Raw genomic sequence first — 27,441 nt, 5'->3', positions numbered from 1 at the left:
GTTTTGGGGGGTCTGCCTTGAACCTAACTCTTGTAGACCAGGCTGGCCTCGAACTTAAAAGACTCTGCCTTCCTCTGCCTCCTAAGTGCTGGGATTAAAGACATTGTGCCACCAGCTCTTTTTACCTTTTTATTTTGAGACAAGGTCTCCCTGAGTTACCCAGGCAGGTCTTGAACCTGCCACCTTCCTTCCTCAGCTTTTTATGTCACTAGTGTTATAACCAAGATGGGCTTCATTTGGTTTGTGAATAATACAAATTGTGATCAGAGGACTCTCATGAAAGTTTGGGTGGGTTATATATTTGTGTACTTGTTTATTTTATGTAGACGAGTAGATTCACACAAGCCACAGGAAGCAAACAGCTGGGGGAAGTCAATTCTTTCCTTCCACCATGTGAGCTCTGAGGATTGAATTCCAGTCGCCAGACTTGGCAGTAATGCCTTTACCCACCAGTCTGTCTTGTCAGCCCTGGATGATGTTTTATTGGAGGAAAAAAAATAAGTGTCCTCTAGAAGTTAAGCCCTTGATCTAGGGCCCCTGTCAAAATAATGTCTCTATGTACGACTTTAAGGAAGACAACGGTGGTTAGAGAAGAGTGTGACACGTGACTTGTGAGGAGACAGATGCCTAAGAGGCAGATTCTAGGCATACCGCTGCTAGGTCACAGGTAGGTGAGAAATTCAGCAAACACATGTTGGGGACTCAGACACTTGATATTGTAGGAAGAGACACAAAAAGTGAATCCCAGACATTCAGTCATGCCTGTGATAGCTCTTGCTAACCTCAAAAGTGGCATCCCAAAAGACAGATTCTCTTTCGGAAAATGACGTATTTTTAGACACCCAGTAAAGGGCAGATGGATACAGTAATTGACTTCTAAGGTTAATTGTGTGACGTGTTGGAAAAGATTGCTTATGTAGCATGATAATTTGTTCACAGCATCCTACCTACTTCATTTGAGTTATTAAAGTCTTACACAATCTTATGATAGAAATGCTTCTTCTCCATTAGAGCTGACAAGGGTTAAGACAAAAGCTCTAAGCAGTTTCCCAATGCCACACTTGAATTAGGCAGTAGGCACCAGGTTTTAGCCAGAGCGGCATGCTGCTGAAGCCCACATTACCAGAAGGCTTGCTGACTCGCTTCGCATGTAAATTTCTTGATATGCTTCCCAATTTTCTTTGAAGAGCAAGAGTTCACTCTCTCCTGAGGGTCTCGCCCATCAAGCAATGTAAGATAAATACCACGTCTAAACATTGTAAGTGCTGTGATGAAACTTAGCTGCTAAATGAGGGAAAGACCGAGTTTAAATGCTCAGTTGACAAGGGTAACACCATGGTGGCCAGTGCCGTCCATACTGCTAGCCACAGGCTTTTCACTCTCATAAATCACGAGGATGGACTGGGCCCTTAAGAAGAAGCCGATATTACTAATGGGTTGTTCTGCAGGAACGTAAACAAGATATAAAACCGAAGGAAGTTCTTGATGGCTCTTTTGCCTTTCTTAACAATCCATCATTATTCCATTATTAACATAACCTTAGGACAGTTGGTTATAATTTCTGTCATTGTGGAATTTCTATTGGGCTGTTGGGGTTTCATTTTGTTTTAAAATAAATATCTTCTAAATAAGAACTTTTAACTAATCGGGTGAGTGAAAGCCTACAGCTGTTGGCCTCAGAGGCAGGATTAAAGGACAATGGAAGTAGGCTTCTCTCTGTCTCCTGCTAGGAGGTGGAGACTGCTTTGCATTCTGGGTGCTTAGCTATGGTTAGCATGGCTTTTGTTAGGAGCTTCCTTTGAGGATGAGGCAGTCTGTAGATATTGCTCAGCACTCCCGGAGGGCTTCCCTATCTTCAGCTTGGCAATAATCAAGATCACTTGGGGCTGCAGCTCTTCTAGCCTCTCAGGAGAGGAAGGAAGAGTCGGCTGCCCATGTCGCGTGTAAGACCTGGCGATTGTGAAGTAAGAGCGACCAGCAATCTGTTGATGTATAAAGGAAAGTGTATTTGAAGCCCACTTCCTGTAACCTTGTATATATTTGGAAGTTAAAATATGTTCGGATGCATGTGCGAAAGGTTAAATTCCTGTCCTAAATTTAGATCAGTTGACTTCGAGGGTACACATTGTACATTAGCCAGTGTGTGTGTCTGCTGTTGAGCTAAGCTCTGATAAGCCTGTTTATACTGACTCATGCTTGCGGGCATTCATTCCTTTTATGTTTCTCCTGGGACATGAAAAAAAGCACCCTGTAAATATATTTACATATATGTGTATATATTTAATTTATGTACATTTATATGCGTGTATATATTATATACAATATATTTATGTTATTTACACATTTGAATATAGTAGATCATATTTATACTCATTACATACATAGTATTAATGTTACAGTGATGAATATTCTCTTGGACGACGGTTCCTGGGGATGGGACCCAGGAATTCAGGCCAGCTAAGCATGAGTTTCATAACTAAGCCATACTCCCAATTCCCATATGTTGTCAGACTTTCTCTTTGGGAGCACCAGCTCCCAAATAATGACACGGAGACATTTTACTAATTACAAAAGTTTGCCTTTAGCGTAGACTTATTAAAAACTAGCTCTTATAACTTAAATCAGTCCATTCATATTAATCTATATTCAGCCATGTGGTTTATTTTTTTTTAACCTCTCCTCCACCATGTATCTCTGCCTCCCTCTGCATCTCTTTGGTGAAATCCACCTCTCTTCTTCCTAGAGTTTCTATCTCTGCCCAGAAGTCCCCTCTAACCTGTTCTGCCTAGCTATTGGCCATTTAGCTCTTTGGTAAACCAAGCAGGTGCCTTAGGCAGGCAAGGTAAAAGAGCGACACATCTTCATACCGTTTGTGTAAATATCCCGCAACACCCATATGTACCACCTATACCAACTCTAGGAAATACTTTCTTTATAAACACTACCACTACACCCATATATACCACCTATCCCAATTCCAGGAAATACGTTCTTTATAAACACTACCGCTAGTACCACGGGTATAATTTAAAATCTTAAAATTTTTGTTTTAGATTTTGCATGATATACTGTTTTGGCAGAAACACAAATGAGTGCACTTCCCATTCACCCATTCCCTCTCCTTGTGTCCTTACTGCAAGGAAGTAGAAGAAAGGGCTGTACGATTGCCCCAGCAGTACTGGGAGCTCGTGGTTCCAGGCAGGCACAGACGCAGGAAACAGGCTGCAGTCAGGACAGAGGAGAGCGAAGCCTTTGAGTTAGGCTGAGAAAAGATGCCTAAGCCTCAGCTCTGCTCCAGTGTGTGCCTCCAAGCTCTGGCCGGGACTTGAGTTTTTGACCTAGCCCTGTCCCTGTGTACACATGTGTGGGTGCCTTCTCCTAGAGCAGGGGCCCTGGCTTCACCCTCATTCAGAGTTCCATTTAGCTAGAGCAGGGGTTCTCAACCTTCTGACTGCTGTGACTCTTGAATACAGTTCTTCATGTTGTAGTGACCCCCCCCACACACACCATAAAACTATTTCATTACTGCTCCATAACCATAATTTTGCTACTGTTATGAATCATAATATAAATATGTGATGTGTGCGCCCTGTGGGGTTGTGACCCAGATGTTGAGAACCACTGGACTGAAAGTGATAGATCGAGCCATCGTCTTCATTCCAAAGTCCAAAGTTTTTTTTTTTTTGCCATGAGAAAAACAGAAAACAAACTCATTTTGTGCACAATTCTAACGTCACAGGGATGAAATACTAATTAGGGAATGTTGAGCAGTCTCCAATTCCCCACCCTCTAATTCTAACTCCATCCTCCACCCCAAACTGTCTCCCCTTCTAGAAAAATAAAATAACCTCACCATTATTAATCCATCTGTTACCAAATGCTGCTTCCCCAGGCAAGAGTAACCTCAAATCATTTATGCAGAAGAATATATAAACAAATGCAGATCCGAACATACTCTGAAACTTGGGGAATGACTTAAAAACAAGGGCCATTTCTGTCCCTAACATTTCTTGGTGCAATAGGAAACACTTTGGTAGTAATGCAAGGGGGTTAATTGTTGCAAGTACCGGAGACCACTAAGCCAGCTTAATGTTTTTCAACTTTGGACCCCTGAAATAAAGTGTGGTATAATAAAATTGGCCATAACCAGAATCTACAGCTTTATTTGACTATTAGAAGATGGGACAGCCAGGGATCATATAGAAATACCTCTTCTGGGCATTGCCTTCACTGTCCCCTTTGTGACCTTTACTCCTTTGCTCTGTTGCAAAGCCCACAAGATACTTCTGCAAAGGGACACTGTCTTATCTACTAGCATCACGCCAGCCCACCCCACATAGGCCTCTAAGGTGTGAGCAGTGTGTCCTTTCGGGGTATGCCAACGAAGAGTAGATACACCCAGGTCTTCTGTTTCCTACCCACTCTCTGTCATTAGCCAGGGCATGAGACTTTCCTAAGTGCGTGGATCAGAGGGCAATATTAGATGCATTTGCCAAGGAAACCCACAGAATAGTTGAGAGGCTGTAATAAAATGTCTGTGGTTCAGGCAATGGTCCTAACTCTTCTGGTTTGGGATCCACACGGGGAAGGTTTCTTTCTGTTGTTGATTCTAACGTGTCTTTATAGGAACAGTCAACATTGGTACCTCATTTAAGTGGCAGTGTAGCGGGATGTTGTTGACTTAATTATTATAATAAATCAACTTGAAGCTCTGAATCAGCTCTTGTAGATACCTGCCTGCCCTGTAAGGGCCCCTGCCGCTCAGGAGCTGCTTGCTACTGCTGAGGTGTCTTAAAGCTAACCGCCTGGGGCTGAAGAGAAGGCTTAGCAGTTAAGCATCTTCCTGCTCTTACAGAGGACCTGGCTTAGATTCCTCCCTCCCTCTTCGTGGCTCACAGCCAACTGTAACCTATGCCTTCTTCTGACCTCCATGGACACGCGATATGCGTGTGGTGGATATACCTATATCCAGGCAAAATATTCATACGCTCCAAATATATTTTTAAAAGCCAAAGGCCTGGAAGTGATCTTTTCTGTCTTGAATGGTATAAGCACATTACCAACTGACTTCATTATTTAAAGGTACAGCCAGGTGGGAGAGAGTTCCTAACTTTTAATGTGGACACAGCACACTAAGGACTTGGGTAATAAGAATAGTCAAGCCTGGTCTTTTGCAACTGAAGAGATCAGATGTTTATAAGAGGCTCCGTTTGCAGCAATTTTTTTTTTTACTTGTTTTGTTTAAAAAGGATTATCCACTATGACAGTGCTCCTTTAAATGCAGATACAGCCTGGGCTGGCCTGGGACTGGCATTCACTCATCTTTTGTGTCAGGGGAACTAGAAGAGGCCAGATCCTAACTTAATGGAGCCCAGCTACTCTTAGAGGCCAAGCATCACTCAAGCCCTAAAGAACCACAGCATCAATTCCATAGGGGGAAGCAGGTCAGCGTGTAAACGGATGACATGACATCTCTGTGCCACGGTGAAGGAGGTTTTTATTGTAGATAAAAGTGAGAGGACAGCCAGAGGCATCTGGAAGTGTCCAGAGGAAGAATGTGGTAGGCTAAACATGACCAGACTGGGGTGGGGGGAGGGGATGCAGAGAGAGAGAGAGAGAGAGAGAGAGAGAGAGAGAGAGAGAGAGAGAGAGAGAGAGAGAGAGAGAGAGTCAGGGGTTGGAGGAGCACTTCTACCGAGTCACACTGGATACTGAACAGGGCAAATTCAGCTTCGGCTGTGCTAAAGCATTGGAAGTTTGTGTTGACCTCTATCAGGATGACTAATTGGCTTGTGTTAGACCTGGTTGTTCCCAGGGACAGTCTGGAGGACTGCAAGTCCTGATGGAGGGCTGCAACTTTCTAGTCTTACCAAAATTTTATTTATTTATTTATTTATTTATTTATTTATTTATTTATTTATAACTGTGTCTGTGTGCAGTTTTGTGCCTATGAGTGTAGTGTTCACAGTGACGAGAAGAGGGCACTGGAAACCCTGGAGCAAGACTCATAGACAATTGTGAGTTACCTGATGTAAGTGCAGTGAACTGAACTCAGATCCTCTGCAAAAGCAGCTAGTTCTCTTTACCACTGACTCATTTCTCTAATCCTTATCTTTCTAGTCTTATAAAGCCTACACAAAAGGTCCCCATCCCTTGGGTATATGTGGTATATACATGACATGTGCACAGGTGCTTGAGTCTGTGTGTGTGTGTGTGTGTGTGTNGAGAGAGAGAGAGAGAAGGGAGGAGGAGGAGGAGGAGACCTGGGGAAAGACAAAGTGGGCAGAAGAGAGGGCAAAAGAGGAAGGAAGGAAGGAAGGAAGGAAGGAAGGAAGGAAGGAAGGAAGGAAGGAAGGAAGGAAGGAAGGCAGGCAGGCAGGCAGGCAGGCAGGCAGGCAGGCAAGCAGGCAAGCAGGCAAGCAGGCAAGCAGGCAAGCAGGCAGGCAAGCAGGCAGGCATAAGAGATCAGGAAAAGGCTCCTTTGGTAGAGAGGAATGGACTTTACAAGTTCCCCCAGAATACTGGCTTTTGTCTGACCACCAGAATTGGGGGAAATGGGGTCAGGAGAGGTGAACTGGGAACATGTAGATTCTTAAGATTTTCAGAGACCTTAAGACCATCTACCAACGAGTTGGATTTCTTAGATTGTTAGCCAATGTGAGGGTGAAGAAATGTCCAGTAGCAGCAGGCTTTTGTTCCTTTACACATTTGCTCTGACCAGTGTTTGATCGGGGTGCTTGCAAGTCCAGGAGGAACCTTAAAATACCGTTGTTATCACCCTTCGTTTTTAGGCAGTAAACATTTTCTATACGGTCCCCGCAGAACGTGGGCTTTGGCCTAGGCTGCAAGACTGGTAAAACTGAAGCTGCTGCATTGGCTGGAGAACGGCTGGGCTGGTGTGAAATGTCAGGTTCTCACAGTACTCTCAACCTCTCCACCACCCCCAGCTCCCTTAGTGGCCCTCTCGTACTTAGAATTCGCCTATGTTGCACTTGGTGTTTGTAATTATGCACATATATTTGTTCACAAAGCCCCAGCTTCTTAACCTGCAGGTCATGCAACTCAATGTTGGGGCTGTGAAAAGTTTGGCAACACTACGCTGTTTCTGAATGCACAATGACCAAACATTGATTCAAAACCAAACCCTGAATGATTCCAGGGTGTTTTTTTGGCAGCGCTTGCCCGAAATGTTTCAGTTCTGTGCAGCCTTGGTTCTGAACATGTGACAGGCATTCTCTGCATGGCACATGTTGCTGTGCCATGCGGTGCCAGTGGATGCCCAAATTCAAGACTATTGTATGTCCAGTCTGCTCTTTTAGAAACATTGTGGTTTCATTATGGAAAACAGAGACTTAGTATCTTGCTACTGACCTTCGTTCTTCAGTATGTAAGTACTGAAATAGTTATCTCTGCAGTGCGTTGCGGAATATTTGATTTTAAAAATTGCTGCCAGCAGACTGGAAGAGAACTCAGTGGGTAAAAAGAGCACTGGCTGTGCAAACATGAGGATTTGAATTTAGGTCTCCAGTACCCACTTTAAAAAGTCTGGGCGTGGCCATGTGTGGGAAGGAGACAGCATGTTCTTGGGAACCTGCTGGCTTCCAGCCTAGCTGGGATGAGATGTTAAGGGAGAGACCCTGTCTCAATGAAATAAGGTAGAGAGCACTAAAACAGGACACCCGATGTCTGTCTGTCTGTCTGTCTGTCTGTCTGTCTCTCTCTCTCTCTCTCTCTCTCACACACACACACACACACACACACATATGCATGCGCACACACACAAATTGTGGCTTGAATTTTCTCAAAATTAGTATAGGATTTCCAGCAATTTCTAAATATTCCTAAACACACTTCTACAATTACGTACATGTATTTAAATGAAGTATCATTCTCAGCTAATGATTATAAAATAAACAGAGCAGTTGGCTGAAAAACATTGACGGTGTTCTACATTAAGCATATTGAGAATTTAGCCGGCAGGGCGGTGGTGGTGCACGCCTTTAATCCCAGCACTCAGGAGGCAGAGGCAAGGGATCTTAGTGAGTTCGAGGCCAGCCTGGTCTACAAGAGCGAGTTCCAGGGCAGGCACCAAAGCTACACAGACAAACCCTGTCTCTGGTTGGGGGCGGGGGGATTTTAGCCAAGACGTAATTATATACATTTTATTCTGTAAAAATAAGCATCTTCCTAGTATACAAGTTTGCTTTCATCTTTAATAAATGATAAAATTGTAGCTGTACCAAAATTGCATTTCTATAAAAAATAGTTTTAAAATAAATTTCTTTATCCTTTGTCAGTCACTATTTGGTTTGCATACCTGTGTTTTATGGCTTTTTATGATGGAATTTTTGGGTGGAAAGGAGTCTTGAGGGGGAAAGAGTTTAACAGCGCCTGCTCCAAACAAGTGTGCTTCTAGTGAGGAAGAGAAGGCTGGATAAACATGCCTTCCTCTGCCACCAGTGTTTTCCTCCTTCCTCCATGCTTAATGTCCTTTACAGACTTATTCCAGAAGTTGCACCATCCTTGTGTGTGTGTGGTGGTTTCTTCCTCCCCGTTTCTCAGCCTCTCCATCCTTTGTAAAACCGCCTTTTTCCTTGGGAAGAAGCAGGCTGTAAACCTCCACGGCATAGTGGCTTGCTTCCTTCAGATTTAAAGGAGCTCGGGGGCTCCTGTTACAGAGAGGAGTGGGCTGAAGCCTGTCCTTCTCCCTGCTTCCTCTATTGTGACGTGGTCGTTAAGAGTAGAGTGAGGTGAACAGCCGGGCAAGAGCCCAGAGAGCCCTTCCCTGGGTTGATAACCTTGGCTCTCAGGAGGCGCGGGTGTGCGCTGCAGTGGCTCTCCTAGGAAGCCTAGCACAGGCTGCTGCCCACACCAAACCCATCTCAAGTAACCTTGTGCTGTGCTTAAAGAGAACAGCCGTTACTCTCAGCTCTTCCCAGGGTACAGACGCCTCTGGCTCTCCAGCGTGTCGGTGCTTGACTTCTGGTTTTTCCGTTGTACTCCATCCAGCCCAGTGCAGGGGCCTGCCTCTCCCAAGATCCGCATATGTGACCCTGGAACCCAGACAGCCTCACACATAAATCTTCCGGGTCCACCTGCAGATCGTCTGTCAGCAGCTCCTCTGCTTCTCCCCCGGTTAGGCTATTCTCACACGTCCGACAGACACAAACCTCTGGAAATGGAGAAATGGAGGCCGACCTTGTCTTATCTATCTCTGTCTTTCTCTGTGTCGTCCCAGCCAGGCTCTGCTCAATTGGGTAATTTCATGAGCCCCAAAGTAGTAACGACTGGCCATGTCATTGCTCAGTGTCTTAGTCCATTTTCTGCTGCTGTAGGAGGAGGCCACAGGCTGAATGCATTTATAAACAGCAGGCCCGTGGTTCTAGAGCAATGGTTTTCAGCCTGTGGGTCACGACCCATTTGGGTGACCGACCCATCCATTTGGGTCACTTAAGATGACTGGAAAACATAGATATTTATATTATGATTCATAACGGTAGCAAAGTTACAGTAGTGAAGTGGCAAGGAAAAAATTTTATGGTTGGGGGGTCACCACAACATGAGGAACTGTATTAAAGGGTCACAGTGTGAGGAAGGTTGAGGACCACTGTTCTAGAGGCTGGGGTCTGGATAGGCGTCCCCGGCATCTTGGGAGGCCCCTTAGTGTGGTTTCATTACATGGAAGAGCAAGAAATCGTGTGCTGCAAGTTAGCAAAGAGAAAGAACCCCGAATTCATTACTCTCACCTGGCAGCCGCTCTACCAGCAGCGTTTGGTGCCTGCTAAGTGGATCCTAACTCTTCACACTGTTACAGTGGCTTGGTAGCTAATCATGCTTGACATACGTAGGAAGAAGGAGCCTCAACTGACTCCATCAGATCGGACTGCGGGCATGTCTGTAGGGCTCTTTCTTCCTTGTTCATTGTCACAGGACGTCCCAGTCCACTATGGGTGATGCCATCTCTGGGTTGGTGGGCCTGGGCTGTGGAAGAAAGGTAGCTGACCGTGAGCCCGAGGACAAGCCAGTCAGCAGCATGGCTGCCTTGTGTTGGTTTGGGTCCTGGTATATTTAGCACCACAGCAGGAAAGCAGAGTAGGAGAAATGGTGAAGAAATTTTAATATTAAGAGTTTTAGAAAGGAGGTGTGGGGGTGGATAGTGCACGCCTTTAATGCCAGCACTCAGGAGGCAGAGGCAGGCGGATCTCTGTGTGCTCGAGGCCAGCCTGGTCTACAGAGTTCCAGGACAGCCAGGGTTGTTACACAGAGAAATCCTATCTCAAAATTTTAAAAAAAAACATTTTTAGAAGGGATGTTCAAATAGCGTAATGAGCACCTGGCTGTCTTTCTGGATAGGCACCTGCTTTGGGGTATCATGGACTGAATGTTTATGCCCTCCTATTCATATAAATCCTGAATACCTGGCCCCCATTGTAATAACATTAAAAGGTAGGTTATTTGGGGAGTGAGTAGGTTTAGATGACCTTGTGAGTATAGAGAAATGATGAGGTTAATGCCTTTGCCAAAAGAACCAGAGCTGGTTTTCCTCCATGTGAGTTGGTAAGAGGGTGATCATTGGCAAGCTGGGAAGGGACCTCAGTAGAACCCCGCCAGCATCTTCGTCTCGGATTTCTCAGCCTACAGAAATAAATGGCCCATGATTGACACTGTATGCAGCATTTGCTTCATCAGCCAAAGCTAAGATAACAAGGCTCTGTCTGCAGTAGCTGTGCTTCCTGGAACACAGTCAGATTGGAAAATCGGCCAGGCTTAAGCTTTCTGTTCAGCTTGATGTGTGGGCAGTTTTGTGAAGGTAAACGCATATAGTTAATTAGCCCTGGTAAGCCATTTCTAAGAGCTTGAATAAAATTCACGAGGCAACCATACAAAAGAGTATAGATTTGATAGAATTATGTTTGTTAGTTGGATGACCCCGGGCAAGTCAGTCCAGTGCCACAATAGCATATAATAGATGTGAAGACACAACGCTGTTATGAGGGATAAACGGCCCCAGGTAAAAGCGTGTTTTGCTATAACTGTATAACTGATAGGAGGCAATCAGTTAGCGCTAATTATTGTTGCATTACCATTTTGCTGGGGAAACGGGATCCTCGGGTGATGAAAGCCCAACAGTGCGAAGTGGGACATTGAGTGAAGCGGCTGGTGAGTCCGGCAGCTGTGGAAGGAGGGAACCCAATAAGGCTTCAAGGAGGACAGAGTTGAGCTAGGGCGAGTAGAGACAGAAGTTCCATGATCTGGCCTATGTGATTTTATCATTTTCTTTTCTTCTTAGGAAAGGGGAATTGAGAGCCGGGCAGTGGTGGTGCACGCTTTTAATCCCAGCACTCGGGAGGCAGAGGCAGGTGGATCTCTGTGAGTTTGAGGCCAGCCTAGTCTACAAGAGCTAGTGCCAGGACAGGCTCCAGAACTACTGAGAAACCCTGTCTCGAAAAGCAAAAATCAAATGAGAAAAGAAAGGGGAAATGAACAGAGATTAGGTGTGTTTCCTACCACCTACTCAGCCTCAGCTTGGGCAGTCCTGAGTCTTGATTTCCTTGACTGTAATAACGACACAGAAAATACCTATGTTCTTTGTTACAAAAGGGACAACCCACATAAAATGCATTAAACATGGAAACGTATAAGCAAGAGTAAAATTATGATTAGATTAAAAAAAAACGCAGGATCTCAAAAAAAATCTTAGCTGTCCAAGACTGTGATGCTCTACTCTCTGTACACAGTGTTTTAGAATCCCTGACAGCTGGCAGAGGCTGGAGCCCAGTGCCAACACGTCCATCCTAGCTGAGCTTCCCTCTTTCCTTTCCCCAGGTGCAGAGTGTTCTTTAGGTTCCAGTACCCGAGACAACTCATTAAGTCCCCCAAACAATAACAATTACAATAATAACAAACAGCAGCAGCAATAGTAAAACACTTGTATTTAGTAGTTTTGATATGTTTGACACTGTTAAGTGCTTTATAGACCTTATCCAATTTAAATCTTGACACCAGAATGCAAATGTTATTATTCTCAATTTAGAGGTAATTAAACCCCAAAGTGGTGGTGTATGTCTTTAATTCTGGTAGAGAGGCAGGAAGATTGCAGCAATTTCAAGACCAGCCTAGGCTACACAGAAAGCAATAGGACATCAAGAACTCCATAGCAAGACCCGACTTCAAACAGTTAAGATAAAGGACTGGGGAAGATGGCTCAGTGGTAATGTGAGGACCTAAGGTCAATGCCCAGAATCCACACAAAAGTGCTGGGTGTGGTGACCAGAGGTCCCGGGGCTCGTTGGCCAACCAGTCTAACCTAGTGGAGAAGCTCCAGGCCAGGTGCCAGGAAAGTGGATATATACCTGCTTGGTTTACACTTAACATTATTTCTGGGTTACCTGTTTATACAACTAAATCCTGAAACTTGGTAGAAAAGAAAATGGAAGGTTTTCTCTTGGATGATAAGACTGGCGTTGGAGGAGAGAGGTATGAGCTGTTCAGTTCTTATCACGGCACAAAGGTTTCTGAATGTCAAATGTTAAACTCTTCTACATTCTATATGAATTTTCCTGCGAATTTTTCAGTCCCCCGGGGGAGGCTTCCTGCCCGTGCCTGTCAGCCTCATTGTTAGATGTCTTAAATAAAGCTTTCCCTAACATAAAAACTCCTTCCAGCCAGCCCTTCCTTTTAGGAAGCAGTCATAAATAAAGTGTGTACTGGGCCTTTGCAGTTGGGTTTCTTTTACCTTTTTTAACTGTGTGCCCATCCCCCCCCCCCTGCTCTTCATCCTCAGAAGTGTAAAGCTAAGGTTAAAAAAAAAAAAGGAAAAAAAAGTCCCTTTGAGAGGAGCTCTGGGGAAGCGTGCAAATGACACAAGTGTCTATGCGAAAATTAAGGGAGGGGAGATTCAGCACGAAGGCAATCCATTGATGTTGTGATGAAACGTCGTCACTGGAGATAATGACAAATTAGAGTCGGTTCCCATGGGGACCACACACTACCTTCCTGATCATTTGACCCATGGCTGGATGTTGGCGGGCCAAAGAATTGACCCAAAAGATGACAAGATGGTTTTAGTCCCGTTGTCTCATCAGCATGCAGAAGCCCCTTAGGGGGAGAGAGGGCAGAGGATAAAGAAGGATAAAAGATGAAAGCCGAGCTGTGGAAAGAAAAATGTTTTTAATTATGCTGAGGAGGATTGTGGGTCCACCTGTAGCTTTGTGTTGAGAATGTCCTTTGTTTTCGCCCGTCCGCCGAGATCGTGGCAGGATACGGCCCCGGGTTTCTGTGTGGCCTCTTGGAAGGGTCTGCGGCAGAGCGTTCCCCCTTCAGTTTAACAGATACGTTCAGGCTTTAATCTCTCTGTGGGCTATCTTTGCTCGGAGAGATTCTGTTATGCTTGCCCAGCAACCTGGGCTTGGTTAGCATGCTAAGAGAGATTGCTTTTCGAAAGGGGAAAAATGGATTATTAGCTGAGGTTTCCATAGTGAGCCACCAGCACATTCCTTGGCGGGGGAAATGGAGGGCCCGTGTCATGCTCCTCAGCTGTCCTCTGCCTCCATTTCTCCGGCTAGAAAGGGATAACCGCTATTTTCTCATACACCATAGAGTGTTATAATAAAGTTTGTTAAGGTTTAAAAAAAATAACTTGAACAAAATACTGAATTCTGAATTCCTCCCTAAGGGAAAGGAACCGTTTGTCCCCTGTATTCTCTGTTCAGGCTATAAAACAGTGAACATTTAAAGATGCCTGAGTTATCAGAACAATTATAATTTAGTCTGACACCATTTAATGCCTCAGTTAACATAGTCCGGTAATGTTAGCAAGGGATCGTGGGGTTTTGTTTTTGCGGGGACTATATTATGATACATTTAACTCTAATATCTTTAATGTGGATATTTTCATTGGAATTGTGAAGAATTCTGAATGAAATTGTATTTTTAAAAATCCCAGTTTCTGCTGTGAAGTAAGAGGTTGCGTGGCGTATGCTATCCTGCCAAGAATCTCATGTTAAAGTGGATTTAAAAGGGAGCCAGGGATGCTGGCCATGTTGCTCACTCGGTAGACTGCTTGCCTAGCATATAGGAAGTCCTGGCTCCATTCCCCAACACTATGTAAACCAGATGTGGTGGTACATGCCTGTACCATCGCCCGGCTTTCTGGGGGTGGAGACAGAAGGATCAGAAGTTCAAAGGCATCCTCGGCTGCACAGGGTTCTCCAGACCAGTCTGCGTTACGTAAGACCCTCTCACCTAGAAAAAGAAAAGATAGAAAATGTAGAGCGGAGAGGTTGCATTGTCAAGGGCCAAGAGAAGTGCTGCTTAGAAGTTGGAAGCTTGGACTCTGAAGGTTCCTACCACCCTGTGACCTTGGAAAGGTGGCTTGATCTTCAGTGTCCGCCTCCAGGAAATAAAAGCTTTTGTACCCTCTAGGGTTTTTTGTTTTGTGTTTGTGTTTGTTTGCTGCTTAAAACAGGTTCAAACAGCCCTTGATCCCTAACCCCAGCCTTGAGAACCTGGAATTACAGTCACGAGTCTCCTCACCCAACTAGAGGGGGCTTTGAAGGATTAAATTTAAACTATACACGAGAAATGCTTAGTGCTGAAACTTGACAAAGCATTCAGCAAAGGCTGGCGTTTTCTTTCTTTTTTATAATGAAACAAGATAAGGTGTCACATGGAAAACTGGGGAAGCTGCTATGGAGACAGGAAAAGCATGTGGTTGAGTTCTTGCAACTGTCTTGGATAGCTGAACCCTATGTGTAGGTGCTGTGTCCCCTGTTGAGGAATGCAGCTCGGGGAGCAGGGTGTACCTCCTGTTAACTGGTAACACGTACCAGGCTCTAGATTGAAGCCAGTGCTCACCAGGCAGCCAAAGGCAGACACCCTCCCCCAAGGGCTTTTATCAGCCAGAAACTCCAACTGCCCTACCCTAACAGTGAGTTCAGCAGCCAGTCCAGGCCAAGGACGCTCTACCATTCTGCGCTGAGCCTTGGCTTCTTATGCTCAGAAGATGCTTAACCCTTTCAGGTTACATCTGAAGCTCCCTTAGTTTAGCTTTGTCTGAACAGGGGAACACGGGCTTTATGGACAAGATAGCTTTGAATTAGAATAAGTGGATCTTCCTGTTGCTCTGTGGCTTCATGCGAACCACTTAACCTCATTGACAGAAGACAAGAAGGTCTACACTGTAGAGTCCCACGACACAGGAGTGTCTACACTGTAGGAGTCCCATGTCTGGCACATAGCAAATTCCTTCATATCGCAACTTTTAGAATTTTCTGATGAGCGCATGACGTCATCTCTCTGCAGTAGGTTTGCAGGCTACAAGCTCAAATGTTGACCATTCAGATGCGGCACCTATATTTGTGCAGCTTTATGTAACTTGCCTTCAACATGCTTGTCCTAGGATGGGGATTCAGCTTATTAGATGCTTCATTTAACTATTGGAAGGGAAATGGGAATTACCTATAACAGTGTTTATGCTTATGGACTGTGTGAGTGAAGAGTTTGGACCAGACCCTGCAAGGATGGCTCATCTCTGTTCTGTGATATCTGCACAGACAACACAATAGCCTCTAGGGTTACAGTTTTCTAGAGGCCTCTTCTTTTGCAAGATTTAGTCGTGTGTGAGTATTCTGCTTACATGTATGTATGTATGTATGTGCACCGTGCGTACACCTAGTGCCCTCAGAGTTCACTGAGGTGTCTGACCCCTTGGTGGATGCTAGGAATTAAACTTGGGTCCTCCACGAAAACAGCAAGTACTCCTAACCACTGAGCCATCTCTCTAGCCCTTTTAGAGGCTTCTTTACTTGTGCCCAGTTAGGATTCCTCCAGGACATGCTCAAGCCCTTGGTTAGGATGACAACTAAGCCCATAACATGGCCTTTCCTTGTGTCTGTGGCTTCTTAGAGAATGGTAGCTGGAGGCCACCATGAGGGTTGAGCAGACAGAAGCCATATATATGATCTTTTGTAACCCGGGTTTGAAAGTCATGTAGCACCACTTTGTGTATGTTCTACGGATGGAAGCCATTATAAGACCATTCAGATTCCAGCGCTGGAGTAGAGGACGTGGTAGATCCCGATTTTTACACACCACTAGGATTGTGTTTGCTTCTAGGCGTGTGTTAGAGTCCTGACTTACAACACAGTGTCTGCTTCCTTTGTATCCTGAGGTGAAACACTTTCCCCAGCATATATTCCTCCATGATGTTCTTGCCAAGTCCCCATAGACCAGAAAACCTTCTGAACCCTTGAACTAGCACACAGCTGAGTTTGATCCTGGCAGCCTGATGATTTATTGATAGATAAATAAGTGGGGGGGGGGGGCTGGAGAGATGGCTCAGTAATTAAGAGCACTGTCTGCTTTTCCAAAAGTCACGTGTTCAATCCCAGCAACCACATGGTGGCTCACAACCATCTGTAATGAAATCTGGTGCCCTCTTGAGGAAGAGACCTGGTCAGTCATCCTCATCAACTTAGACCATGAAGCCCAATATGGACAAGTTCAATAGAACCACCATATACAGGCTGCCCATGCATGCTTCAGCATTGCCAAAAAATCCCAAATAATAACAATAATAATAATGTTGGTAATTTTTAGGAGTAAATTTAGGGGCTAGATGATTTGTGGTCATGAGAAACTCTCCTACACACTGCAGAATGTTTGGGTGCATTCCTGGCTCCTACTGTTACTTGATAGCAGTTTCTACCAAGTTCTCACAACCAAGATTGTCTCTAAACATTGCCACATGGGACAACATAGTCAGTGGTCTAAGTTGAGGTGTGAAACCTAAATGGACTGTACGTATTGTCTCCATGACCTTCACAGAGAAAACCCACATCTTGGAACAGCTAAGAATTCAAGCTCAGGGAGTAGAATTGTAGGTGGATGTGAGAATTTCCAGCCATCCAGAATTCAAATTGCCTTCTTATTCTTTTCTATGTCCAGAAAATTTCCAAGCTTTATCAGTATAATTTTTAGAAAACTTTACAAACTTCACTGAGAAAAATATTGTCTTAAAAACAAAGGGCAATATTCTGATGGCTTCCACGGTCCTGCCTGTAGGCACACTTGATCGTATGAGCAGCGTGACCCAAAGGGCATGATTAGTTCCCCTCTGGCGTGCTGTTAATGAATAGCTCTGCAAAACCAATTAGCCATAATTCTATCAGTCATCTCATTTGGGTGACATTTTATTGAAGGGAAAGACAAACAACACAGTTTTCCTTGGAGATGTATAATTAGGCTGTGGTATTTGATAGGAACAACGGAGGGAAAGGCACTGTGCGGACCAATTTGCTTTCCTTATTCCCACATGAAAGCAGATCGTGATAACGTGTTCTCTTCACATTCGTTAAGCATGTGTCCATCTTACCGGTGTAATGGGTCACAGCCAAGCATGCTTCTAATTATACGTTTTGTTTTACGCGAGCATCTACATTGTACCTCCTTAGAGAATTGGTATTCACACGGGATACAGTGAATGGCATCCCCAAGGGCTGCATAGAAGGCACTGAGTGTCACTTCCTTTCCTTCCTGCACTCCTGATCCCATCTCTGTGACTCCAGAATCAGGAAAGCTCTCTCGCTCTTTTTCTCCTATCCTTGTTCGCTCTCTTGGCCACAGTGCATTCCGTCACGCTGGCAGTACTAAAGCCTGAAGTCCTCATTTCCGCTCTTTCCGGCAGGTCGCTTGCGGCTATGCATCATTCCTGAATCTGGACACACAAGAGGTTGGAAATACAGCTTCCTCTCATAGATAGAAAATAATACTCTGTTGCTGTCTAAATTTCCTGCCATGATTGATGTCCAGGTGTTTCACAACATTTGTCCAGCCCACCAAGTAAAGTTGACTTGGGTGTAGTTTTTGCGTCATCTAAAACTTAGTGGATGCAGATTATTAGTTTATCAGGAAAGGTGGAATAGATGGATGATTTATTTTTGCTCACTGTCATCCACAGCTAGCCAAGAAAATCCGTGAGAAGTTCAACCGTTACCTGGATGTGGTCAATCGGAACAAGCAAGTTGTAGAGGCATCGTATACAGCTCACCTGACGTCCCCACTGACCGCCATCCAGGACTGCTGCACGATCCCGCCTTCCATGATGGAGTAAGACTTAAGCATTCTCTGCTGCTGTCGTTGATAGACTAAGAGCTGGATTGCTTAGACTGCAGTATTCAAAGTGCCCATGTTTGATTATTGCCAAGGACATAGTAGCTTTCCAGTTATTTAATGCAAGCCCTTTAACATCTGTATATTTAAATTTGTTGGCTTCTGTCCATAAATCTCCCATTACACTTGCTTGCCTAGAGAACTTCAGTTAATGTTCTTTTAAACTTCTTTTTTATCTCCCAAAGAAGTCATAATTCCCTCAGGTCTGTTTCCATAGTTACTTTGTGTCTCTTCTTCCTATACTTAAGGTCCCATACCTTGCTGGTTGAGACTTCCTCGCCTCTCCTGCTTCTCATTGCAGGCATTACACCTCTGGCACTTGGCCCTTGGTTTTAACTGTGCACTAATGTCTTAGCTGATTTGAAGCTAGGGGAGAGTAAAGGGCTTTTAACCTTCAAGAATTGTAGAGAACATTGTGGAATTATGTGGCAGATGCTGACCATCAGGCAGGGCAAAAACGTGACCCAGAGCCATGTTGGAATTCCCCACAGCAAAGAGCCTCACCGGGCACATTATATTAGACGAGTTCGTGAAGGCAAATGAGGAGAAATTAGTAGAGTACAGTACCACTTAGAACAGAAACATACAGATATTGCAAAAATCTCCCAGTAGGTTTTAGTTTGGAAAAGCGAATGACACCCATGCATGTGGAATGGTGACCTGCAGCCATGCTGTAGAAGCTAGTTTGTGAAAAGTGTCTGTGCACACGTACACACACACACACACACACACACACACATGTGCATGCATGAAAGGCTTGGGAAGGTGCCAGGAGGTGGTGGCGCACACCTTTAATCCTACCACTTGGGAGGCAAAGGCAGGCAGATCTCTGAGTTCGAGGCCAGCATGGTCAACAGCGAGTTCCAGGACAGCGAGTTCCAGGACAGCCAGGGCTGCACAGAGAAACCCTGTCTGGAAAAAAACAAAGGCTCTGGGGAGGCGGCTACCTAAGTGTTCTCACATAAGGACGATGACGCCCATTTTCAACATGATAGCGAGGCTTCAGGTCTGAGATGCTGACAAAGCCAATGTTCTTTTTAGTTAATATAATGAACCAGAGAATACAGTTTCTTCTCTAGGAGCTTCTTGTGTAGTTAAAGCTTCAAGAAACCTTCACTGCTCTAGGAAGATTCACATAGAGTCCATCAATGGCTTTAGTATAAATGGATGCTCTCTCGGAGATGGGAAATTTCTGACGATATGTGATACCCTAATTCAGGGTAGATGACTAAGCCAAGACATGCCGTTGTGTCCAACCAGGCAGTTCTGGGGATAAAACTGAGTAGTCAAAAGATGTACAGAGTTTAAAGCAGAGATGTCTGGTGAAGCATTGAACTGATATCTTGGCGGCTGCTGTTTGCAGCAGGCAGGACCAAGCAAGGACCGCCTTTTCCTTGTGCTCCGTCTACCTGGCTTAGATTCTGTTTCCTTCCAGAAGAGCGTGTGTAGAGATTTTTGGATTGATGATGCCCTAGCCTTTGGCAAGACACAAGTAGTTCTTTAAAATTGTAAGGGTTCCTGTTTTTAAACAAAGGTACAAGGTGGAAATGGTAGCGAGTTGTTGGGGGAAGCAGGGTCGGAGGCCTTAGCTCTTGTTCCTCTCTCTTACAACAGGCTTTCGTGGACCTGTTGTCTGTGGCAGCATCCTGTCAGGCACACTCCGTTCACTCTTGCCCCGTGTCCCATTTCCCAGGTGTCTATATCTTGAATCTCAGGGCTTTCCCAATGGAACTCGGTACAGAAGGGAGGAAGACCCAATCCCACCAGGCAGCGGAAGGCATGGCAAAAGTGTTTGGGTTTTAAGTCAACTCTGTGACTCCCAGGTTGATCTTGGAAAGTCCTTTAAATCCTGAGCCTCTGCTTCTCTCTCTGTGAGCTGATAATAGAGAGGGTACCTACCTCCCAGGGTTGCAGCAGGGGAAACGCTTTCAGCTTGAACTTCAGCAGTATTTTAGAAATGGGGAGGCAAGGCAGGGCCTCTGTCTCCTTCTGGCCTTGAACCTGCAATGCAGCCAGGTCTGGCTTTGAAGTTCTGCTCCTCCTGCTTCCACATTCCAAGTGCTGAGGTCACAGACCTGTGGCACCACTCCCACACGGGCGTTTTTATAGACCTGTGAGTGTTTATTTCAACGTCACCTTCTGTGAAGGACACTAGGTTTCTTTTCCTTGCTATGACAATATCACAGTTTAAGTAAACACAACAGATAAAGCTTGAACTAATTTAAGTGAAGATATTAAGTGAATATGACCAAAATTTTGAAGAGGATAGGCTTGGTAATGATTGAAATTTTGGGAATGTGGACTTAAGGAAATTGGGGTATAGCTCAGCAATAGAAGCCTCGCATGGGCAATATTCTGATCTCAGTACCCAGCACAGAGACAAAAGGACAGAAGCAGATATTGCCCAAAATTATTACAATCGATTGATTTTTCTAGAGCAGTGATTTTAAACCTCTGGTTGGAACCCTTGGGCAGAGGTGGCTTAAGACCATCAGAAAACAGATATTTATATTAACGGTTATTGATATTACTATATTTACAGTTATTGATATTAATGATATGTATTAACAGTAGCAAAATTAGAGTTACAAAATAGCAATGAATATAGTTTTATGGTTAGGGGTCACCACAGCATGAGGAACTGTATTAAAGGGTCACAGCATTAGGAAGGTTAAGAACCGCTCTTCTAGACTATGAATTAAATAGTACTAAGAAGCAAACTCTTCAAGTTTTTTGTGCCCATGGCCTATAACTAGCCACATACAAGTTCGTTAATGTTGTTTTATGATAAATATAATCAATGAGACCCCAGATAAAGATTCTGTACTTTGTTCTCAATCGTGCCCATTCCTAAAGCATCAGGACCCTGTAAGCATCTTGTTTGTCTTCTAATTTGTTTTTAGCGAAACTCAGACTCAAAACTACAATAACTATTGGTCATGCCAGTGTCGGGGTCTCTGGCCACCTGATCTCTGCTCACATATTTTAAAGGATGATCTAGAATTAGGACAGCGTTTTCATAAATAATTCTAACCAATGGAATATCTTCACTTTTTGTTTCAGGCCAGACTTTTCAGTTCTACTGACTTACAATCTATGTTTGGGTCCTCCCCACAAGACTTACTAGCATATATATTTTTAAAAATGTGAACTGGTCAGTTCTGGAAAGGAGCTGTAAGGAGTATAGTGATAGGCTGGTGCGATCACTCAGCTAGCACACGTGTTTGTCATGGAGCCTGATAACCCAAGCTTACCCCTGGACCCACGTAAAGGTGGGAGGAGAAAACCAACTCCACGAAGTTTTCCATTTACCGCCATGTATGCTGTGGTACACACCCCCACACATACACACACACACACACACACACACAGACCTATACACAACACCACGCACACTAGTAACAGATGATTAATAAACTTTAAAAAGGAAGCATGAAATACATGCTTACCAACTCAGCGGCAGGACCGCTGAAGCAGGAGGATTGTGACTTCACAGGCAATCTGAGCCCTGGGGAGAAGAATGAGACTCTAGAGAAGGAAGGTAAGAGGGAGAAAATATTATGTAGAGTCCCCTGCATGGTACACCTGAGGTGACATTGTGACCACATGGGAAGAAAGCTGCAAAGTGGCCGAAAATGGATTCTGCCGCTGAGTTTGTTGCTTCCGCTCTCGGATTAGCCAGCTCTTACAGTTCCCACTCAGGAGCCCTGGGAGTTAATGGTTTTTCTTGGGGTCTTGCAGAGCGATTAGGCCCTCTGTCTGTGTTTATCGAAGGGATGATCCGACGTCTTAACATTCGATACTTTGGAAAAACAAACAGGTTGAGGCTTTAATCTAAGACAAGCTCCTTGTCAGTGGGCTACCTTGCTGTAACAGGTAGAGGGATTCCTTTATTTCTGGTTTTGTTGGTGTTGGTTTAGCAGGGCTGGGGATCTGACCTGTGCCCTTATCCATGCTAAAAACAACAGTCTCGAGAAGCAGGGTCCTCTGCTCATGACCTTCAGCCCCTGCACGCCTCATATTGGCCCAGTGCTAAGGTACAAAGAGCTGCGGACATGACATCATATCCGTCATCATGTCTGACCTTTAGGTGCCCTTTTTGACCCCCACGGATATTTAAAATGATTCTCCTTCTGTATCTTTCTCAATTCATTATCAGTATGAAGCTTTCTAAGACACACTTTGACGATTCCGAGGTTGTTTGGTTTTGTGGGGGGTGGTCGTTGTCTCTTCTTCCTGAAGAACCTGAGGACCTGGTCATAGGAAGTCCCCGATATCCACGTGGCAGCCCCTGCTTTCATGAAAAGCCATTCTCCCTTTAGAGATTCTCCGTGCATGAGTCTTGCCACTTGTTCTCTTCGCTCCTGGTTGGCCCACACTGTCCTTTAAGTTTTCAACTCTGCCCTTTTAAAGAGCACTGTGGTACGTCATAGGCTTGACCTAGGAATGTGTCTTGTCCACGTGCATTGCCTTCCACACCAACTTCAGCGTCCCTTCTCGTTCTCTCAGGCTTTCGGGGATCCAGCCATCAACTGCACTTCATTAAGACATAGCTTGAGCTTAGATGCTTTTATTTTATGTGTCAAGAACTACCTATCTGTTGACAAGCCCTGCTGCTCCTGTGCTTTTTTATATAGCCGAATCAATAATTTTACCTTCCACATTTCAGAGTGAATTTCTTTTGTTCCCAATTCCTTTTATAGAGATCATTGTCCATTGTCATTCTTTTTTTTCCCCCCTTTGGTGTCTTTATTTTATAAGAAGGAAAAAAAATAGAGAGTAACCCTAAGCTAAGCCTAGCCTGTGTGTTTCTTTATATCTCCATGAGGGGAGTCTGTGCCATTGGGACTCCCTCATCTCATGTCGGCTAATTGGCTGATCATTGTAGGGATTGGCGTCATCAGCCAAACAGTGCTTATTGGGAGTCAATAAGCAGTTTCTTTCCAGGGCACATCACCTCGTCCCCCAGCTGAGTGGCTTTAGCTGAATAGATAATTCCCTCAAGCTCTTCCAGGGAGACAATCTCAAAAGTGAAGAAACTCTTAGAAGCACTCTTAAATTGGGTCCCCGCTATTTTTCAGGAGCCCTTTAAGTTGGGGCATCTACTGAGGGTGCAGTCAGTGAGTCACCAGAGAAGGCGATGGAACCCATCCCATTTCTAAGCCTAATGTGATGTGTTCTCAGGAGTTATCCATGAGAGCTCCCATGGCGGCAGGAAGCAAACTATACCATTCAGCTTCTTGAGGCTTTGTGTTGTAGACCAAGCAATTAGCTCGGATTCGCATGCAAGAACTGTGGCTCTTGGTTACAGTTTTCAGCATCAGCCACTGTTACAATACCCTGTATTGCCAGGGTCCTGCAGAGCAGCAGAATCCACAGGGTGGGTATGCGAGTGTAGGCTGGGGGTGTGGGGGAGGGATCATGGTTTACCTTTGGAATTGACAGATATGATGATGCCGGTACAAGTCCAAAGCCTACTGGGTGGGCTGGCAGGTTGGAAAGCCAAAGAAGAGTCGCAGCTGAAGTCTGTAGGCAGTGTGGTAGGGGGATCCTTTTTGGTGAAAGAGGCCAGTGTTTCTAAGAAGATCTTCATCTTGGAGCCCATGAGGCTTTGTGTTATAGGAAGCAATCTGCCTTTCTCTGAATCCATTCTTTAGCTGTTTGTCCTTCATAGGAAGATTCAGAGTGGTGTTTGACATTATATTTGGATACCATGGCCTGGCCACATTGATATATCCAACCAACCATGGTTCCCTGAGAGAAAGGAAACATGGGCAACCATTGATGTTAATTTTTTATTAAACTACAGATTTTGACAGCAAGTACCCATTCTTACTTATATACCTTGCCACTGTGTTCTCACAGACATTTTATTTTTCAAAAGTTTAGAGCCACCTGGAATGGCATCTCTGCATGAAGGAAGTTAGTTTTCTACACAAAGTGGCATGACTTAGATGCTGTGTCAGTTTCTCTATCAGTGGGTTTAACTCTAAGTGTCACTGCTGTCCTGTGTGCTAGAGAATTGTCTTTTAACAATTAGCATTCTGACTCATCTTAGTTGACTTCCCTAGAGTAGGTTCTTCAAACATTTCTAGTAGATATAGAAGACGTGATGTCTGTTCTTCTTAGACTTAGCTTCAAGTCAGGGGTTTGCTTTTACTCAACTCTTTCATTTTAGAGACAATCCTTTTTGCTTGTTTGTTTATTGTAATACCAGGATTGAACCCAGATCCTCACACACTCTAGGTATATGAACTGGACTGTGCCCCTGCCCTTACTCAATCTGCTCCCCTTCACCACAGAAGAAATAGCTTAAGCTATTAAGACAGTTCTTTCCTATTAAGCTTAGCTTTGCCAGATTGTGCCACAGTAGTGAGACTGGCTGTCCCCTGCTCTACCTTTCTGTGTGAAGTGGAAGGGTCCTCACTCTGCTCCTCTGGAAAATGAGAGGTCGCATCTATACTCCAGAGACACTTCTGATTCTCCAAATCACTTTAGTTTCCCTTTAGCTTCTTAAAAGATATTTATGTCGTCTCTGATAGATTTACCCATGCATGTGTTGCTGTATCTGTCAGCACACACACACATGTGGAGGCCAGAGGAGGACACCTTCCTCTGTCACCCTCTTCCTTGTTTTTTGACACAGAGCCTCTCAGTGAGCCAGAAGCTTGCTGTTTCTCTGGGCCGACGGGGCTGGTATCATCCTCTTCTCTCTGCTACCCTCCCTCTTGCAATGCAAGGGTTATAGACAAGGGTGGCTCTTTAATTAGAGCCATTTTACATAATAGGAGGCTTTTCATATTGTTCAAATTAGTAAGTTCTGGATTCTATATTCATTTTTTTTGAAACATTACCTAGGTAAATAATAATTACAGAGCTAAAAGCACCCATTCATTCGTTTGGAAGAAAAATCAGATAAAAATAATGAAATCCTTCTTATGGGTATTGAGTGGAAAAAGGATTTAACTATACTGAGATACGGAGTAGCTTTTCCAGGCAAGGAAGGAAATGAAGACCACTCATGGCCACACGTGACCAGCAGTATAGACGAAGGCTGGTATTTGGTGCCAGTGACGGCAGAAGCAGCTAAGGGAAATCATCACTCTATTACACAGGGGCACAACTGCCCGCCAACCAGAGCGGTGGGCTGTAGGCTCCACCAATGAGGGCAAGACCGGTACTGATGCTTCTCTGTCGCATACCACTGTGCATGACCCAGAGCAGACACTCAAATGCTCTTACTTAAATGGGGGGGATTAAGATCTTTGAGAAAGGGAATGAAAGACTGAGACAAACTTGAGAGGATTTTGCTCGTTAACTGTGTGAAGAACTGGAAGACTTAGGCTGATTTCATCTATGTAAGCAAGGAACTGGAAAGACCTGCCCGTGGCATGGCTGCTGGGGCCTGTAGTCTGGGCTTTTGGGAGAGGGAGGAGTCAGAGCTGGCTGGATGTAACTCTAGGGAGGTGTGAGTGTGATCATGCTTGGTGCCGAGGTGTGTTTGCACTTTGTGTACCCTCTCATCTTTTTAAGCTACAACCTCAAGGACTCTGTCAAATTCAACCTTGTGTTCGGGGAGGGCCTTCGGTAAACGTTGGCCCAAGATATGATAGGTCCGGTGGTAATGCGGATGTCATAATTCCCAATCCACTATTCCTAGGCGGTCACTGACCGCTGTTAGGAAGTTGTCTCATGTCGTTTCATACCACATTGCTTTTATCTGGACATCATTCCATGTTATAAACTCTCGGGTGAAGCATGAGTTGATGCTTGGTTATCCCAGCTACCATCTCTATTTAATAAGTTTATTATGTGCACGATAGACCTGAGAATAGACAGAATTGCCAAACCACTTTTAGCTAAACTTGCCTATGTCGTACCAAAGGTAGTCAATACACAAGGCATTATCATGGCTACTTTCTGATAGATCAAGGTGGGGGAAAAGCCTCACTGCTTGAGAATAGGCCAACTGTAGCCAGTGGGTGCGGAAACACAAAGGCTCTTTCAAGAGAGAGGTCACAGTCAGAGGCCTCTGATAGTAGGCTTAGTGCAAAAAGTAGGCGCGGCCTTGAATGGCACCTTTGCAGGTTGGTCTAGGACAGTGGCTCTCAACCTTCCTAATGCTGCAACCCTTGAATACAGTTTTATCATTGGGGTGACCCCAATGATACCATTATTTTTGTTGCTACTTCATAAGTGTCATTTTGGTACTGTTAGGAATCATATTGTAAAATTTTTGGAAATAGAGGGTTGTCAAGGGGACACGGCCCACAGGGTGAGGTACACTGGTCTAGGAGATGACTATTTCAGACCAGAAAAACCAGTAAGTGTCCATAGAATAATCCTGTGCAGTGAGTGGAAGTTTGAGCCTTAACCGTGACCAAGGGAGATGCTCTGGGGCCTGGAGATTCCAGGATTCTAGAGAGATTGCTTTCTGTAAGCACTAAGTTCTCAGACAAGAAAGGCTTCAATGTGGCCCACAGTTTGCCTAGGAGAACTAGTTGACAAATGAAGACCAGCGCTGGTGAAGAGATGAACTAGCTGTCCATCATTTGGGCCAATTTGTTTATCACAAAGAGATGAACGGTATCAGGCCGGCAAACCTGACTACCCGAATTTAGGTTTCAGAACCCATGTGAGATGGGAGGAAAGACCTTACTCCACAAAATTGTCCTTGGACCTCTTTGTGTGCACTGTGGCATGCCCCTGCCTCCAACAATAGTTAAAACACCGGATAATACCTGAGACACAATAATGGGAAGTGTAAGTAACAGAATAAAATGCCAACTATGGAACCATGGTGTAGAGATGATGCCAATAAGGCTTCCTAGAGGGTTTGATGAGGAGGAAGATTTTTAAACAGCCTTTGTAAGATTTATTTTCAGCTGATGTGTATGTGTGTTTTGCCTGCAAGTATGTATGTGAACCACATATGTGCCTGGTGCCTGTGGAGGCCAGAAGCACGGGTCAGGTCCCCTGGACCTGGAGTTCCAGGTAGTTGTGAGTTTCCATGCCAGGTGCTGGGAACCAAAATGATGTCCTCGCCAAGATTGCCCAGTGCTCTTGACCACTGAACCATCTCTCCAACCCCAAGGAAGATTTTAAAAGAGACTTCTAATTTTTTTTATTTTTATCTATCTATTTATTTATTTATTTATTTATTTATTTATTTATTAAAGATTTCTGTCTCTTCCCCACTGCCGCCTCCCCTTTCCCTCCCCCTCCCCCAATCAAGTCCCCCTCCCTCGTCAGCCCAAAGAGCAATCAGGG

At 44.6% G+C, this 27,441-nt stretch overlaps 1 protein-coding gene across 3 annotated transcripts in view; it reads left to right on the top strand.

Annotated features, from left to right (window-relative positions):
• Positions 1-27,441, top strand: part of Cachd1 (cache domain containing 1) — a 235,074-nt gene that overhangs the window by 104,189 nt on the left and 103,444 nt on the right. For all 3 annotated transcript variants that reach the window (XM_050136118.1, XM_050136119.1, XM_050136120.1), the window contains exon 3: positions 17,960-18,108. In XM_050136118.1, coding sequence (XP_049992075.1) covers positions 17,960-18,108 — 149 coding nt within the window. The remainder of the gene's footprint in view (positions 1-17,959; positions 18,109-27,441) is intronic.

This window comes from Alexandromys fortis, unplaced genomic scaffold (assembly GCF_014885135.2).
Source record: "Alexandromys fortis isolate MF-2015 unplaced genomic scaffold, M_Fortis_MF-2015_v1.1 scaffold_13, whole genome shotgun sequence".
Lineage (NCBI taxonomy): Eukaryota > Metazoa > Chordata > Mammalia > Rodentia > Cricetidae > Alexandromys > Alexandromys fortis.
The sequence above is the reverse complement of the archived record's forward strand: the minus strand, read 5'-3'. Positions and strand labels throughout refer to the sequence as shown.